We start from the raw sequence: 17,820 nt of genomic DNA, 5'->3' as shown, positions 1-17,820 counted from the left end.
CCTGAACACAACTTCAGGCAGGGAGGAGGGAGGAGCCCCTCCTCCCCTTCCTGTTTCTAAATCCAGAGGTCACAGAGGCTGCAGGTGCCCTGGGGAAGAGCATCTTCAAGGCTGGAAAGCGGAAGGAGCGCAGGCGTAGAGGTCAAGAGGATGCACCAGGGAGGTGCGGATCTGAGCACTGGAAACCTGACAAAGTCCCCACGCCCAGGTGTGGCCTGCCGCCTTAGAGGGCTGTTTAAGCAACAACAGTTGGGATGGGAAGGGGAGGGCTTCCCCAGTGATCTGCTCCACAGAAGATTCCTGAAACCCTCGCTGGACTTCAGAAAAGGGGAGGTGACCCTAAAGAGGAGGAAGGAGTCCTCCTGATGGCTGAGCTAGAGTTTCCTTCTAATCTGGTGAGATGGGAACTAAATTCCTACCTAAAAATATTCCCATGTGACTTTTGCACACCTGAATTTGTGGAATCAATTTCCCACCGGCTCTGATGGCTTCAGACAGACTGAGCAGAAATTTCAGCTCCATGGCACCCTGGCTCTGTGGCCTCAGCCTTAAACGGCCTAAGCTCTGAGCCTCAATCTTCTCTCTATAACATCAGACTAATAAGAGAAAGTGCTGGAAGGAGCTCAACAGGGCACCTAGTCCAACTTCCTCATTTCACACGGACAGAAACTGAGGCCCAGAGAGGGAAGGAACTGACCCAAAGTCACACAGTAATCAGAGTCAGGGCCAGAACAAGAACCCCAGTCGACTTTGATTGGGGACCTTCCTTGCACATTTCCACTTCCATCCTTCTCACCTCTTCTCTTTTTTCCTGTAGCTCATCCTTCTCAGTAGAGGCCTCCTGGGCATTGCTCAGTCCCTAAGGAATTCCCCTACCTCCTTTGCATAGCCCCTGAGTCTTCAGAGGTCAGCTAAGGTCCCATTTCACCTGGACACCCTGAGGGGTCCAACCAGGTTTTCCTCACAGCCCACACATCACCCAGGCTGCTGCTGGGGTGCAGGTAGGCAGCATGCTGGGGAAGGCCTTGGAAGGCTGGTCTCTCTCCTGCCCTCTGCCTCTCTGGCTCCATTCCCAACAGCAAATCCAGCAGGCAGATGAAATACAAGGTGAAGATTCCTTGTCCCAAGGGCTTGGCCCTGCTCCTCTGCAAACTCTGCACTTTTCTGAAGACAGTGTTTTGTCCTGGATCCCAAACTGTGACTTGAAAAACTGGGTAAAGACTCCCAGCACCAAAGCTAGAGGAGAGTGGTGGCTTCTGTATCTCTGGTTTTTCTCTGTATGGATGCACCCCTACACTAAGCTCTTGGGAAAGTGGAGCATCCAGGGACTGGGGGTGTAGCTCAGTGGCAGAGCACTTGCCTAGCATGTGTGAGGCACTGGGTTCAATCCTCAGCACTGCATAAAAATAAAAGTATTGTGTCCATTTATAACTTTAAAAAAAATTTTTTTAAGAAAGTAGAGAAGCCAGTTAGTTATCTGAGCTCCATCTCCTATAAGGAATAAAAAGCAAATATTAAATGTCCACAAGAAGCCATCAGACAAGCCACATCCAAATGACTTTCTTTCAAGGCTTTCTTTCTCCACAGCTCTTCCACCTTGGTGGGCTGTGAAAAGAACCAGTTGGTTATTTGAGCTGCCCAGTGGCTGAACTACACTCACTGGCTCCTCCATCCCTTGTCTGGGGTCAGCCAGGACCTGCAGGGCAATTCTGCATGTCACTTCCTTGTGACGGTGGGGCACTGAATGAGTAAATTCACCTTCCCCGACAAATTCATCAAGCAGCTGTGACAAGAATGCCCATTTCAGTCAAAGCAGGTGACCCCACAGCTTTCTAGGAAATGGCCACACCACGGCTGCTCCAACCTTTCAGCTAAGATTGCTCAATGCCCGAGAAACACAAACATGCCCACGTAAGGAAATCAGCTCATCACAACGGGAGGGATTTGTTTTTGTCAGTTTTTTCTTTTCTTTGTTTCTTTTTTTTTTTTAAGTCTCACATTTGGTTTTAAATTTCAATGGGAATTTTTCACTCAATACATCTATGTTTGCACTGATGTAAGAGTAACATACCAAAATTAATATTTATAAAGATGGCCATGAGGTGCTATGGCAGAGAACCCAAGGAATCAGCACTGACCTAAGTTATTATCTAGGAAATATTTCCAGGCTCATTATCTCCTGTTAGCAATGACAGAGAATGGTGGTTCCCAACATTTTTTGGAGCAGGGAGCCCTGTGAGAATTTGATCTGGGGCCTCTCTTCCCAGAAAATGCAGAAAAGTGCACCAATAGCAGTTGGTGCCAAGGCACTGAGAAGGGAAGGCAGGTGGCCGGGAGTGGGGAGGGCATGTCATGCCAAGACTACCTGACACCTTAAAAACCCTGCCTCAGCCTCTCTCCCTCAGGTCCCATACCCCCGGAACCACCATGACACGGTGAAAATGCTGTCCGGGAGGTCAGGATTGTTACTCATGGACAGGAGGAAGGCAGCCATCAGGAGTGGGCAGATGAGGGCTGTCAGAACAACGGGTTGCTCTGTGTCTGCCCCATTCCCACTAGTGAAGACCATGAGTCCATCTTCCCTGCCACTCACCGGCCAGGACACTTAACAGGGATCTTGCATCCCTGCCTCCCTAAAGTCTTCAAGTTGAGATCACCCATGGGTCTAGAATGGCCAGACCAGAGGGCCAGGGTCTACCACACCCATGCCCCCTTTCTCTTTCTTCCCTCTGTTTGCTATTAACTTTCCCTTTTCCTGACGTCCTCTCCACTCTCACCTTCCCCCCTTGCTTTCTTCCATATTCTAGCACAGGACATCACTGCATTCTAAATATGACATTCCGGGCTTCTGGACCCTCAAGTTGGAAGCTATAGAGCCTGCAGGCAGCAAAATGGGTGGAACAACCTAGAAGGTACTTTCCACCAAGAGTCCAGCTTCGGACCCCAGCAACCTGGCTGATACAACTCCAATACTGTTGACAACTCATGACTTTTGATGTCGTGAGTCCACAAAATGCGGGGAGACATCTGAGCAGTGACTGTCTCCAGCCAGGCCTACCCTTACCTTGTAGGATGGGGTCTCTGTGCCTGGGCTCTCGACCTGCACAACAATGTAGGCATGTAAGAAATTGGAGGCAATCATATCTGGGACGAATGGTGTATTTTCTTCTTGGAAGATGATGGCCACAATGTCGTTCCCAATGTGTCTCTTTCTCTGGAGCTAAACAAAAAGTATTCCATTATTACAAGCCAGTAAGGAACATCCTGAAAACAGAAAAATCTGTATGAGAAATTCCCCATAAGTTTTTCCTTGGTATGTAAACCCTACAGCTCTGAGACCTAGCTCTCCAGGGAGCTTCTTTCCATACTTAGAAGCCACCAGGAAGAAAAGAACGGGGAAGATGCCCAAGTTGTTAGGTAGCAGCCAGTAAGCACGTTTCGGAGCTTGATGGTGTGCCAAGCCCTAACTCAGGACCCAGGGAGAATATTTAAAAGGTGAGGCAGGAGCCCGGTGCAGTGGTACATGCCTACAATCCAGTTATTCAGGAGGCCGAGGCAGTAGGATCGCAAATTTGAGGCCATCTTTGGAGACCTACCCCCACCCCGCAAAAAAAAGAAGGGGGTCGGAGGGTGGAGGCTGGTGATGTAGCTCAGAGGTAGAGCAATCCTGGGTTCAGTACCACACACAAAAGAAGAAAAATGGTGAGGCTGGGTCTGGCCCCAGGAGAGCTGTAATTGATCCAGGCAGAATCACCTGAGAACCCTAACAAAGCTGCCAGTCAGCAAGTGCTAAGCTGGCTGCTGCACATGAAGTGCCTCACAGCTCTGGGATAGAGAGGCGGGATAATCTAAGGGCCTGGTAGCATCCTGAGAAGGCTTCCTGAAAGAGGAGATGGTGTGGGGAGTCTGAATAGAAATGTGGATGGGAGGTGGGGCCGGATGAATGGGTGGTCCATTCCACCAGAAGAGAGCTGGCCATGCTTAAAGGGGCTCTGGTCACCTGGGTGTAAGAGGGGAGTAGAGGACAGAAACCCAAACCTGTCTTGGTTTCCTAAATGGTGCTAGGTGCTTTTGGTCACTAAGCACCTACTACATGTGATTTTTGGTCACTAAGCACCTACTGTGGGTCAAGAACTGTGTTGGGCTATTCATATGCATGATTTCAAATGCTAAAGTCCTCCTGTACACCTACACATTTGTTCCTTTATTAGGCACCTACTATATGCAGGCCCTATACTCATCCCTTTTATATGGAGTTTCTCATTTACTGAGCATCTGCCATATCCTGGGCACTGTGCTGGGCACTTTTATGCAAATTATCTCATTCCACACATACCCTCCCATTTCTTAGGGAGAGAAAACTAATATTTATTCAGTCCCTGCCAAGAGCCAAGCTCCATGCCAAGGTACACTTCCCAATTAACATATGTCAGACTGAAGTGGCCTGCAAGAAAAAGCCCCAGGCTGGGGCAGCAGGTGAGGGGAACCAGGAGGGAGCAGAGACTGAAGATGACACCGAGAGAAAGCCCACTCTGGATACAAAACGAATCCTGCTCCCATTTGTTTCTGGAACATTCAGTCGTTATTTGAGAGCCAAATCATAATTTCATTTGCCAATTTCCTTTTTCTCCTAAGAAACCAGCACCATGTTTACAATTTTACCTCTCTGCTCCCTCTCAGTTCCCTGCTCAGAAACAAATAGGTCAGAGTTTGGGCAAAGACCCCTCTGCCCTTCTTGTTTTCCCAGAGACAGAAAAGGGACCCAAAAGGGCGGGGGCATTGCAACCTCCAAGATCAGCTGCTTTTCAGAGGGAAGGCTCTCCCCAGGGACGTGTGGCTGTCGAAACAGCAAACACGAATGAGCACGAGCGAACGCTAGTAACACACGTCCGTGGGTACCTGCTGAAGTCCACAGGCAGGTGGGCAGAGTGAGGAGGGATGTGGGGAGGTCCTCATGCGGTAAGAGTTCCAGGGCAGCAGGGAGGCAAAAAGACTAGTGGCCCGGGTAAGGAACAGCTGTTATAAGGAGAGTGGCCACATGCCAGGCATCCACTGCAGCAGCCTTATATTCAGAAACTGTTATGTGACCCCCATAACAGCTCTCTGACATACAGCTGCTGTCCCCATTCTACAGAGAAGAAAAGTGAGGCAAAAGGTAACCAGTTGCCCAGAGTCACACACCTCTAAGTGGCTCAGCTGGTTCCAAGACTCCACCTGCAGATGGGGTCATGCACCCTTTATCTCCACCCTAGATGATCAGGGTCACCGGCTCTGCTCCCAGCTCATCCCCTCCCTGACTGTGAAACCTTAAGGAGGTGTTTTTTTTTTTTTTTGTTTTTGTTTTCTGTTAGTGCTGGGAATGAACCCTAGACCTCCTCATAAGTCCCCACTCTAGAACTGAGCTACACCCTCAGCCCTCAAGAAAGTCTCTTAAGGGCCTGCCCTTGGACTGCAGTTTCCCCAGCTGTCAAAGAGGGAATCACCAGGAGCATTGGCCTGCCTCCTGCACTGGATTGCTGAGGTGCCACCCTGGTGAGACAACCCAAGAGAACAGGCTGTGACCCGGGATGCTGAACAGATTGTCCTCTTAGTTACACAAATGAAAGCCCCCTGACCATCCCCCAGGCAGGTCAGCCCAGGAGCTGGGCCTTCGAGGGGCATACCCAAGCGCCCAGAGTCCTCCAAAACCAGGCTACCTGTTGGGCATCACCCTCGGTGAATGGCAGCTTTGTGGAGACGTGAAACATGATCTCCCGGTCCCGGAAGGTTGTGTACACTGACTCCACCCCTGTCTGTCCGTGGGTCACATCCAGGCCTCCTCGGAAACTGTCAGTAAAACAGGGCAGGAGCAGGAGAGAAAGAGTGAGGGGAAGCAGGCAACATGGTGCAAACTCCCCTAAGGTTATGAGGCAGCTGGAGGGCAGATGGAAGAGTTGAGGGAGGAGGTGAGGGCAAAGGAGAGAACAAGGTGGGGAGAGCAGGGAAGGGTGTTCTTCTGAGCAGACTAGCCTGGAGTTCTAACCAGACACCTGTTGTCTAAATAAAAAGGCAAAACCTCCAACCCAAGCCTTGTTGTGTCCCCCGTGCACCACTGGTCATGTGGGGAAGGGAGGCCTGTTGTCCAAGATCCCAGACAAATGTCCATCCCAGCTGCCAGTGGCCCCCAAGGCTGGGCACAGCCTTTTGCTCTCTGCAAAGCTATATCCAAATCATCTGCCCAGAGCCAGGGCAACCAGCCACCCTGCTGGATGATGGTGAGCCCCACAATGGCATCTGGAGTCAGCCAGGAGAGATGACAGATGCTTGGCTTGTACCTAGCTAGTCCCTGATGTAGAGGCCCAGCTGCAGCAGCACCAAACTTAGGATATCCAGGAAGGTCCCTTCTCAGGCTGCATATTCTTTGGCAGGGAAAAAAAAAAAAGCATGGAGGAACTAGGTGGGCTTCCAAGATCTGTCCCTTCTGCCTTTACAGAATAATAGTTGCTAGCCCTGAACCACATTCCTCAGCAAGGGGAAGAAAATGCAGATACAAGTTCCCTAAAGAAAATGAAATAAGATGGTCCCTGGAGGTCAATATCCCAGTACTTACTACCAGGCAGAAAATGTGCTCAGCCCAGTGTGGCAGAAAGGATGCTGGATGGGCTGGTGCACATTTCAGGTTCTAAGTCTGCTTCTGGCGCTAAGTCAGCTTATGACCTTGGGCGTATCACTTAATCTTTCCAGGTCTCAGTTTCCTTTTTCTATAACAGGAAGGGATAGTATTACCTATCTCTGGATCTTTCTGAGATTAGTATAATGTATTTCATCCATTCTATGACCCACGACTTTAGCATTTTAATGTCACCAAAATCAGGATACCTCTTATAGTGATGCTACCTCAAAGTCCACAAAAGTCGGCAAATTCAGAACAGTAACAATAATGATGACCAGTGTGTGGCACTAACCTAACTGTTCCAAATGCATTAACTATTTTAATCCCCCAACATCCTTGTGGGGTCAGTATTTTATTTCCCTTCTTACAGATGAGGTAACTGAAGCTCGCCAAGGTAAAGTCACTTGCCCAAAGTCTTAGAGCTAGTGGGCGACAGAGCTGGGATTTTAACGCAGGTGTGATTGACCCTAGACAGCAGTGGTGACTTCAAAGAAGACAAAATATGAAGAAAAGGGAGAAAGGGAAAAGAGCAAGAAAGCAATTGTTGAACACCTACTGCATGCCAGGCAATTGGGCTAGGTGTTTTTACATATGATGTTTGTAGCACCCGCTATTTTCACTCCTGAGGCGGGAGAGGGGTGTGAATTCTAGGACCCACAGCCACACACCAAGTTCATGGCTGGCCAGGTCTGAAATATTCCCAAATGTTGCTTTTGCCAAGGAAAACCAAGAGCCAGAACCTTCCAAGCAATAGCACCAATATTTAATCTTTCTCTCCACTTAAAGACCCATATACTGATGCATAGACTCCTCCTGGGGTGGGGAGATTATATTTACATGGATTCTTAATTACCCACTCTTTACATATTATCTGAAAGGGGTCATTTCCTTCCAAATTGCACAGGGAACTCTTGCCTGGTGGGTGAGAGGTAGGAAAGGTGGATTCATTTCATTCACAGTCTGAGTCAAATGCAATTAGGAAGGAAAATCTCAGAGGAAGCATTCCCAGCACACATCCTAAAGCCAAATACCAATGCCTTTCAGATAACCTGCCATGCTAATTATCCCTTGGACCACTGATTCTTTAGGAATGCAGATAAGTGAGGGTTGATCAGATGCTGAAAACAGTCTCATCTTCCTTGGGTGTGGTTTTTAACTCTCACATGTGCTCCTTGAGGACTGAGCTGTCTGCCCCTGGCTCTTCTGCTAGGGCCTCACCAATGGGACTACAGCAATCCCTTGGCTAAAACTTACCCTTTAAAGTCCTGCAGCGTGATTGTGTCCCCTAGCAGATCCAAGAACTCCTTGAAAGCAGGACTCTCTTCATTGTTCCCAAATAGCTCCTCCTCCAGGGTCTTAAAGAGAAACAGGAACAGGAGTTAAAAAACACTATCTTGGTGCCAAAAGAAGGCTGCCACATACCTGGTCCCTTTATTTCTTCTTCCCTATCTCCCAATACATTTCATCACAGCCATCCTCAACTGAAGGATGGGCTAATGGAGAACCACTCTACTGAGCTGGATCCTAGCAGCTGGTTAATGAGACCCTTCTATTTGAGCAAAAGTTAGTACAAAATGCAAAACTGATGCAAAGAGTTCTTAGATTGATACCAAAAACATGATCCATTAATAAAAATTTGGTAATTGGACTCCCAACAAAGAGCTAGTATCAAAAACATAGAAAAAAAAACAATCATAACACTACAGTACTCAAAACCACAATGAGATACCACTTCACACCCATTAGGATGGCTATGATTAAAAAGGAAAGACAACAAGTGTTGGTAAGGATGTAGAGAAATCAGAACCCACATAAATAGCCAATGGGAAGAGAAAATGGTACAACTACTTTGGAAAACCGTCTGGCAGTTCCTCAAAAGGCTAAACATAGAGGTACTATATGACCATATTCCACTCCTAGGTGAGTAATCAGGAGAAATGAAAACATATGGCCACACAAAAATTTGTGTGTCAATGTTAATAGTAGTGGGATGTAAAATGTCCCCAAATGTCCATCAATAAATGGATTTAAAATGTGATATATTCATACCATGGGATATCCAGCCATAAATAAGAAACTCTTGCAAAAGGTACAGACTCTTATACCTTTCTATTCACAGGGATAGAAAATAGATTAGTGGCTGCCAGGAGCTAAAGGTAACAAGGTGGGAGAGTCACTTCGGGGAGTGATAAAAATATCCCGGAATTAGTCTGCCGTACCACTGTGCGATTACACTATAAATCACTTGATGAAGATACAACTCACATGCTACTGTGAATTACATGGCATGAGAATTATACCTTTATAAAGATATTATAAAGAAAATTTAAAACTCAACAGTATGAGAAAATGGTCAAAAGAACAGACATTTCACCTAAGAGGATGCACAGATGGCAAACAAGCACATGAAAAGATGTTCAACATAGTTAGCCTTTAGAGAAATGCAAATTAAAACTATAATGAGATATCACAACACACCTATCAGAATGGCTCAAATTAAAAAAAAAATAGTGACAACACCAAATCTGGCAAAGATATAGAGAAACTGGATCACTCATACATTTTTTTTGGTGGGAACAGCCACTCAAGAAGAGCTTGGCAGTTTCCTACAAACTAAACATATAATTACCATATACAACCAGCAATTGTGCTCCTAGGCATTTATTCCAGAGAAATGAAAACTTGCATTCAAATAAAACCAAAAGCTGTATACAAATGTTCATAGTAGCTTTATTCATCATAGCCAACACCTGGCAACAACCCAGATGTCCTTCAATGAATGAATGGTTAAACAAACCCTAATGCAGCCAGACATGGAAAACTACTCAGCAATAAGAAGGGACAAACTAGTGACACACTCAAGAACTTGGACAAATGCTACTGAGCAGAGAAAAGCAACCCCAAAAGGCTACGTACTGTATGACTCCATTTGTGTAATTTTTTGGAATTCAGTTTTTGAAACTGGAGAACAGATCAATGCTCTGCAAATGGCTAGGGGTTAGGGACTGGAGTGAGGGAGGAGAGGAAAGGTGAGAGGGAGGTGAGCATGGTGATAAAGGAAAATAGGAGGAAGCCCTGTGGTGACAAAATTCTTGTTTCTTGTCTATGGAACCTACAGGTGGATAAAATGACACGGAACAAAACAGATCAAATACACACGCGCACGCACATGCACACACACAAATGAGTACCTGTAAAGTTGGGATATCTGAATACTATCTGTGGATATCTGAATAATATCTGAGGATTGTGTCAATGTCACCATGGTTGTGATCTTGTGCTGTAGTTGTGTAAGACACGACCGTGGGGAAAACTGGGTAAAAGATAACATGAGCTCTTTCTTCCAACTACATGTGAATCCACAAATATCTAAAATTAAGAAGTGTAACAATTGCTGAGTACAGTGGTGCACACCTGTAATCCCAGTGGCTCAGGAGGCTGAGGCAGGAGGATCTAAAGTTCAAAGCCAGTCTCAGCAATGGCAAGGCACTAAGCAACTCAGTGAGACCCTGTCTCTAATAAAATACAAAATTGAGCTGGGGATGTGGCTAAGTGATTGAGTGCCCCTGAATTCAATCCCTGGTATGCCACCCCCCCAAAAAAAAGAAGTTTAACAATTAAAAAATACATTATAAAAAAGGCAAAGCTGAAAACAGTAGTAAGTTCTGCAAATGGTGATAGGCTTTAACAACTGACTAACCCTATCTGACGAGCAACTTGTTACTACTGTTTTCTGCCCACAGCAGCAGGACCTGCAAACAGCTGAAGGCTCTGCAAACAGCCATGACTGCAATGATTGGCTTCATATAAAAAAAAAAATCAGTTTGTCCAATCACATCAAGGACAGTCTCCCATAGGCAATTCTTTAATATCTCCTTAATATCCCCTATTTTGGGGGGCAGTGCTTGAGATTGAACCCAGGTCCTTGATCATGCTAAACAGGTACTATACCACTGAGCTACACTCCCAGCCTCACTTAGGCCTGCTTTGTAACTAATAAAAGCAAACCTCAGATTCCAAGTCTTCAACAGGCAACAGAATCTAGTAGATTTCAGTAACTCTACTTGTTTGTTAATAGTATTTCCTCTTAGAATTACTTTGATTTCATGGCAAGTGATACTGGTTTTCCAATTAGAGGAGTGTGATCTAGAATTCCCTTTAAAAAAAAAATAAATGCACTAAGGGCTGGAGTTACAGCTCAGTGGCAGAGCATTTGCCTAGTTTGAGCAATGTCCGGAGTTCAATCCTTGGTACCACCAAAAATAAATAAATAAAAACACTTTAGTTAAAAAAAAAAAAAAAACTTTATAAGAAAAAAATTTAGTGGTTAATAGTAGGGGTGTGTTAAAAATTTTAACAGTGGCCTCTGGTGAAATAAGTGCCATAAATGTAGATCCTAAATGTGGTCTGTGAATATCAGAAGTTTTGGAAACACAGCTGTCTAGCAGGTATCAGCAAACTATGGCCCATGGGCCAAGCCTGGCCTACTTCTTTTTTTTAAAATCAATAAAATTTTATTGGAACATGGCCAGGCCAACTCATTTACATAATGTCTTTGGCTGATTTTGCACAATAAAAGCAGTAGGGTGGTAGTAACAGAGACTCTAAGGCCCATAAAGTTTAAAAAATCTATTATCTGGATCTTTAATGAAAAGTTTGTTGTTCACCAGTCTTTAGCATGGCATGAAGACATTGCAACTCCAGCCAAGCATCCTGTTTGTCCTGGGTCATGGGTTCTGAGTGTGAGAGCTGCTGCTTCAGGGAAATCTACATCTCCTACCAAGAAAACAACTCATTATAGGTTCTGGGGCATGCACCTCATGTCCAAGATTCACACCTTGTCTGGTATTATTAGCATTGTCATTATTTTTATACTGGCCTTGAGCTTGACCATGTAGTCAAGGAGGGGATCTTAGTCATCGCCATGTCTCCCACAGTGCTTAGCACAGTACATGACACACAGCAGAGCTGGGTGAAGCTTATTTATATCCAAAGACCAGCACAGGGTTTTTATGCAACAAATGTTCATATTAAATGTCCCCCAGCTGTAGGTTTGCAAAACAACAATCTGCCTAGATTTAAAAAAAAAAAAAAAAAAGAATTTTATCTTCCTGGCTTTTTCCCCCGCAGCAGCAGCAGCAGGTACACAAACAACACAGAGGCTCCTTCTCAGAGGTGGATGGTTAATGTTCAGTAATTATAACTTTGCTGGAACATTGGGTTGTAATCACCTTAAGATCTGTTTTGGTAAATTTCACAAGCAAAGAACTTTAATTAGGGGGGTTACATTAGTCAAGTTGTAAGAAATAAAAATGTAATATGTGAAAATAATGAGAGTGGCTACCTGAATAATCTCCCTTAAATTATAAGATTCATCAGTGTTGGTCTTTCAGATCCTAACTCTTCACATAATTAAAGCGTTTTGAAGCAAACACATGTCTCTTGTGTCTAATATCTTTAGATGAAGAAATCAGCCATCATCCGGCCAAGAAAGATTGATATGCAAAAAAAAACCAGATAAAATCAGAGGACACTATAGAGCTGCTATTAGCAGCACCAAAATTTTCATTTGTTCATTAATTCATATAACAGCTGAGTATATTTATATAAAGTCACCATGCTAGTCTCTTGGATGATACAAAGATAAGATGGGTGCAGAAGCTTCTTCTCATAGAACCTAGGTGAGGAGACCAGCATGTCCATCTGACTGTCTTGCCAGAATGTTAGTAAATGTTCATGGTAAAAAAAAAAAAAAAAAAAAAAAAAAAAACAGGAAATATGGGAAGTTTGTGGTCAAATAAGCATGGGAAGTAATGGGCTCAAGAAAATTAAAAAAGAATTTTTTACCTTGGGGGTTCTGAGAGCCTTTAAAATGTTCCTACATCCAGATACCCCTTGCTCCATTTCATTTGCACTCTGAGAAACATTATTTGGGCCAAAATTTTCATTTGTTCATTAATTCATATAACAGCTGAGTATATTTATATAAAGTCACCATGCTAGTCTCTTGGATGATACAAAGATAAGATGGGTGCAGAAGCTTCTTCTCATAGAACCTAGGTGAGGAGACCAGCATGTCCATCTGACTGTCTTGCCAGCTATAAGTGAGTGCTACAAAAGACGAGGAGGGTAGCAGTGGTGGGTCAGCTTTCCAAAGGAAGTAATTAAAATTCTGGGGCTTGCTAATTTCCATGGTGTAAATACTTCCATGGCTGATTTCAAGCTACCAACATGATGTCATTGAATACAGAGTTGGGAAGAGATGCCCATAATTGATTCCAGCACAAAGCTGAAGTTTAGTGAGAAAAAGCTAATTCCCAGCTGGGAGAATAGTGAGCAAGAAAAGATAAGATTATGCTAATCTGTTCACTCTACCTAGTTTGGTTTTTCTGGTGACTGACAGCCCATAGATAAACACAAACTGAGATCAACACAAGGAAGAATCAGACTTCACTGTGTGAAAACCTAAACCATGATTTAAAAGACTTGCAGGCCTTTTCGTAAGAAGTAGCATTACTAGAAGATTCTGATACCTCCAGTCCAATTCACATTTTAAATATGATAGTTGTATTCCAGAATGCTTTAAGAACTTAGTTCAGGGATCCTGCATTTAGATTAGGAGAAGAACAGAGAAACCATAGGAGATAGTGACCAGTATGGAGTCATGGTGCTTACCTGTCTGGCTTTTTGATAAATGACTCCAAATTTGAATGTGTTGTTGACATCATGTTCATCATAAGACACAATCATTTGGGAGGCCTGGAAAAGGTAGGAAGGAAAAAATCAACTTTATTCATGTGGAAGTAAGTGAAGATGCAAATGGAAGGGGAAGCACTCATTTTGGTAGAGAATGTGCCCCCTGCTAAAAAAGCAGATGATCGGGATGCAACTCCAAAGGTCTCAGCTAGCTCCCAACACCTGAGTTTCCCTAGTAGTAACCAATCCTCTGTAACATCCATTCCATTCTCATCCAGGTGTGCCAGCCATCGCTTGGGCAATTAAGTAGCCAGTGGGACTCAGGATAAAATACCCCAGTATTTTATCTGTGGTGTTAAAAGTGAAGCCAGAACCCCCAAAACTCTTCAGGAAGGATGGCTCTAGCTCTAATTCCACCTGCTCCTGTACAGGCTTCAATCCTTTTCTTCATAAAATGAGCAGTATAGAGGAACATGCTCCAATAAAAAGCAAACAGAAGAGAAAAAGGAAAACCTGATCATAGGTTCTATTAGATTTTCTATTTTTCCTCCTAGAGTTGATGTCTGGGTCAGAAATACTCAACTCTAGTTCTGAATCTGCTGCTTTTAACCATGTAGCTTTGAGAGCGTCCCTTCACTTCTCTGGACTTCAGTTTCTCTTCTGTTAAAGGGAGATGTGTAGTTATGAAGATTCAAAGAGACCAGGCACATAAAATGCTGATCACAGAGCAGCTACAACATCATCACCATCAACATCATCATCATCATCATCATCATCATCAGAATCACCATCATCTGTGCAACCCTCCTGAAAGAGTTGAACCAGCTTGTCAGGAAAGAGAAGCATATTTGGGCGCTACTGGGATACCTTCTGCGAAAAGAAAGGATTCATCCATGTGTTGTGCTAACGGAAGAACAAAGCAGGTATAACTTGTTGGCTGGAATACATAGCCAGTGTTAGGTTGCCACTCACTGTATATCTCTGTGAGGTTCTCAGCTGCCTGAGGACATAGACACTTCTCAGCTTCCCCGGGGAAAGCCCTGTTGGCCTGACTCTTGTGGGAGCCCACCATTCCTGCCTGAGATGAGTCAAAGGAGAAGAACAGCTGCCCTCTCAGGGAGAGGCACTAGGCCATGGAGACCTTCCAATAAACATTCTAAACTGCAAATTTTAAACACAAACATCTCAGCCAGACTAACATCCCAGTTGAACTTCAGCAATCCCTCCAATATTAAAAAAAAAAAATGAAAATACAGCTGCTTTTCAATCATTACCAGGGCTGGAGGCTTTCCAAGTTATAAAGAGAACTGTGTAAATGTACATCACTGGGCTCTCACAGCGGATATGATCTGACAACAAAAATTACCCAACCAGTAGTTCAGTTAGGCCTTTATGATGGGGTTTTAATGTGTGGTTAAACCTCACTAATTCAGCTTTAATCATAAAGGGAAGTCAGTCTGAATGACATCAAATGTTCAGTGGAGCACAGCATATTACTGGTAAGCTTCTACAGACTGTAAAAAGAGGCATCCAGAAGAAGGGCTTGGTGAGACAGAGGACTCTGCCACTAGCTCAGCCACTGCAGATGAACAAATAAATAGATGCTTCTAAGAGTGTCCAGTTGTGAACATTTAGAAGGCATTTATTCCAGGAGGTTGACAAGTTAAAAAATGCCTTAAATGCTCTGGTCCTACCAGGATGGGGTCCTCTCTTCTCCACACACACACTCCCCCCTATCCCCAGACATTTCATTTCATGGCTCCTGGTTTTCAGAGTTGGGACTCAGGGACTGGACAGAGCCAGCCCCCAGCAAGCCTCAGCTGTCACCACGTTGGCCACAGCGGAAGCTCAGATCACAGCTCCACTTTCATTCTCTCCCTCTAGGCCCTGCTGGCTCATGAAGAAGGCAGTTGGTGCCCGAGGTCTTTTCCTGTGGCCAATTTTAAGCAATTCTCTGTTCGTGGCTGATTTAAGTCCTGTCATGCCATAATCGTTCTTGAGTGAGTTTGTTGTTCCTTTTGTTATTATTGCTCCTCTCTCTACTCACACCACCATATCAAAACTGGGGTCAAGATCAGGCCAATCCTAAGAAACTGATAACAGAGAACCAGCTGGCTTATTAACTAAGGCCAAGAGGGGCTTGTAAGACCTCAGAGCTCACAGAGTAACGTGGGCGATGGGGAGTCAAGATCTGGCCTTTTATATCTTAGTGAGATTCTGCCCTTTGTATCCCCCCACCCCTCCATGATAGCAATTTGGATCTGTACCAGCCCCCGAGTCTCACCCCAGCACTGACCTCAGGAAGGTACAACTGGAGTGCCGTGGAAAACCTATAAAACTGCTACCTCTGCCACCTTCTTAGCTGGAGACCTATTCAGCTGGGCTGGAGACCCAGGCCATGCCTAAGGATGTGTTCCCAGGGGACCAGTGTGTGAAGGAGTAAGCAGGGAGAGAGGGAGTCGTGGAGGTTTATCATGGAGGCCCCATCATGATGCAGGGTCATAGGTGTGCAAATCCATGCCGAGCTACATAGCCCTGGATAACGGGCAAGGGGGAGAATAGAGTTCCTCACCTTGGGGTACAGGACAGGGTTGAATTTCAGTCCTACTGCATCATCACAGAAAGCCTGAGCAGGGGAAGAAACACACTGGTCAGAGACCAAGCCCACAAAGCACACCCAGCTCCTGCGCCCCCCGAGAGAAGGCAGCGTGGCAAGAAAGGACCACAGGGTTGGGAACATGTGTGCCCAGGCCAGTCCACTGACCTTTCCAGGGCTTCCTGACAAATTGATGAGAGAAACCAGGTAAAGCCTGAGACTCATCCCCACTCTGACCTAAAGATAAGACAAAAAAAAACACCTGCCCCCCAACTCCCACCAAAGCTATTCGGCCTCATTCTGCCATATCCCTGCTCCCAGGTTGAGGGCCCAATACAACCCCACCCTCTCACCCCTCTTTGCTGACTCAGTTCCCAAATTCCCTGTATTCCAATGTGCTATGGCACCTCTGCCAGCTGGCTCCTTACTCAAGGTGGTCCTGGGTCTGAATCACCTTTCAGCAGGCCCAGGCTTCTCCTCTGTGTGAAGGCTCCCCGACCTCCCCTCCGCACCCCTCTTCTGAAGTCCCATAGCTCTTGCCATAGCCAGCCCTGCCTTCCTGAACTGGCTATGAACTGTCTAGAGCAGAGACTAAGGATTACACTCTCTCCCGAGCAGCCTCAGCATTGATGGAAGCAGCTACCGACAGGCCCCCAGTCCCATCCATGCAATCAAGGACCAGAGAAAAGAGGCCTCCCCCTTCCCAAGGGCAGACCCTCCATTCCCCAGAGGCCAGCTCTGATGGAAAGAAGTCACCTTCTCTCAAGGGTTGGTTTTTACCTTTGCGATCTGAGGAACACTGGGCAATTTGCTCAGTCCAGCCAAGGGGATCCGCTCATGCACTGTCTTCAGTTTGGACCTGCACATGAAGACAAGGGTGAGGCAAGGGCACCCACAAGGAATCGAGTCAACGAGGAAGGTGGCTGAGGTCACACCAGACAGGGCACTTGTTTCAGGTCTCCCTGGGGGCAGGTGTGCCTCTTTCCCCCAACCCATGTGTGGGACAGCACACTCAAGTGGTGGGAAAATGGGACCTACCGAGGTACCCCAGGGGAAGTGGACACTTCAAAGAACATGCCCGATAAAGCTGTCTGCCATGAAAATATGGGAAATAATTATATTTCCACCCTCTAGGTCACCATTATTATTATTTGTTTGTTTCTTTCTTTGTGAGTTTTTTGTGTTCTCCCAAAGAACTGGACCCAGCTTCTGTGTATATTTGGATTTTGACATGCAAATGAACCTGTAGTTAAAGATAATTTAATTTTTGAAAATCTGGATTTACTCAAAATATAAATGGAATGGAATCTGCTTTATAAGGGATTCACCATAAGACTCTAAATTTAGCCTGTTCCCCTGATTCATTTAGCACATTATGAAAGTGTTGGGATTTTTCTGAATGCTGTTCTGCATCTGCTGAGATAATCTTATGGCTTTGTATCTGTTAACCTGGTAGATTACATTTCTGTGAAGCCATCTTTTCATCCCATGGGTAAAACTCCAGTTGCTTATGATGTATTATTTTTAATATCCTACTGAATTTCATTGGTTAATAGTTTATTTAGTTGTTCACATCAATGTTCAAAAGCACTGGCCTTTTATTTCTTATATTCTCCTTGCCAGGTTTTAATATCAAGGTGTTATTTCCAGCCACATAAAGTTGTGAGATAGCTTCTTGCCCTCTAAAATATCTTGAATAATATAGGGATTTTACATTCCTTAAAGCCTTGCTAAATTTCATCTGTGCCATGGCTGAGCCTGCTGTTTTTATAATCAGATACTTCATAGTTCTTTGGTGGTGAGTGTTTAGAGATTTTCTACTCCTTCTTGAGTCAACTTGGGTAACTTAAGTTTTTCTATAAAAGTATCCAACAAA

The 17,820-nt window shown here is 45.0% G+C and overlaps 1 protein-coding gene across 1 annotated transcript in view; it reads right to left on the bottom strand.

Moving 5' to 3' along the window:
- Rap1gap2 (RAP1 GTPase activating protein 2) overlaps positions 1-17,820 on the bottom strand; it is a 217,190-nt gene that overhangs the window by 23,601 nt on the left and 175,769 nt on the right. Inside the window, exons 10-15 of the mRNA XM_076871716.1 lie at positions 16,725-16,803; positions 15,921-15,974; positions 13,328-13,411; positions 7,907-8,007; positions 5,697-5,826; positions 3,065-3,220 (exon numbers count right to left, since the gene is read on the bottom strand). Of these exons, the coding sequence (XP_076727831.1) occupies positions 3,065-3,220; positions 5,697-5,826; positions 7,907-8,007; positions 13,328-13,411; positions 15,921-15,974; positions 16,725-16,803 (604 nt within the window). The remainder of the gene's footprint in view (positions 1-3,064; positions 3,221-5,696; positions 5,827-7,906; positions 8,008-13,327; positions 13,412-15,920; positions 15,975-16,724; positions 16,804-17,820) is intronic.

The sequence above is a fragment of the Callospermophilus lateralis genome, chromosome 11 (assembly GCF_048772815.1).
Source record: "Callospermophilus lateralis isolate mCalLat2 chromosome 11, mCalLat2.hap1, whole genome shotgun sequence".
NCBI lineage: Eukaryota > Metazoa > Chordata > Mammalia > Rodentia > Sciuridae > Callospermophilus > Callospermophilus lateralis.
The sequence above is the reverse complement of the archived record's forward strand: the minus strand, read 5'-3'. Positions and strand labels throughout refer to the sequence as shown.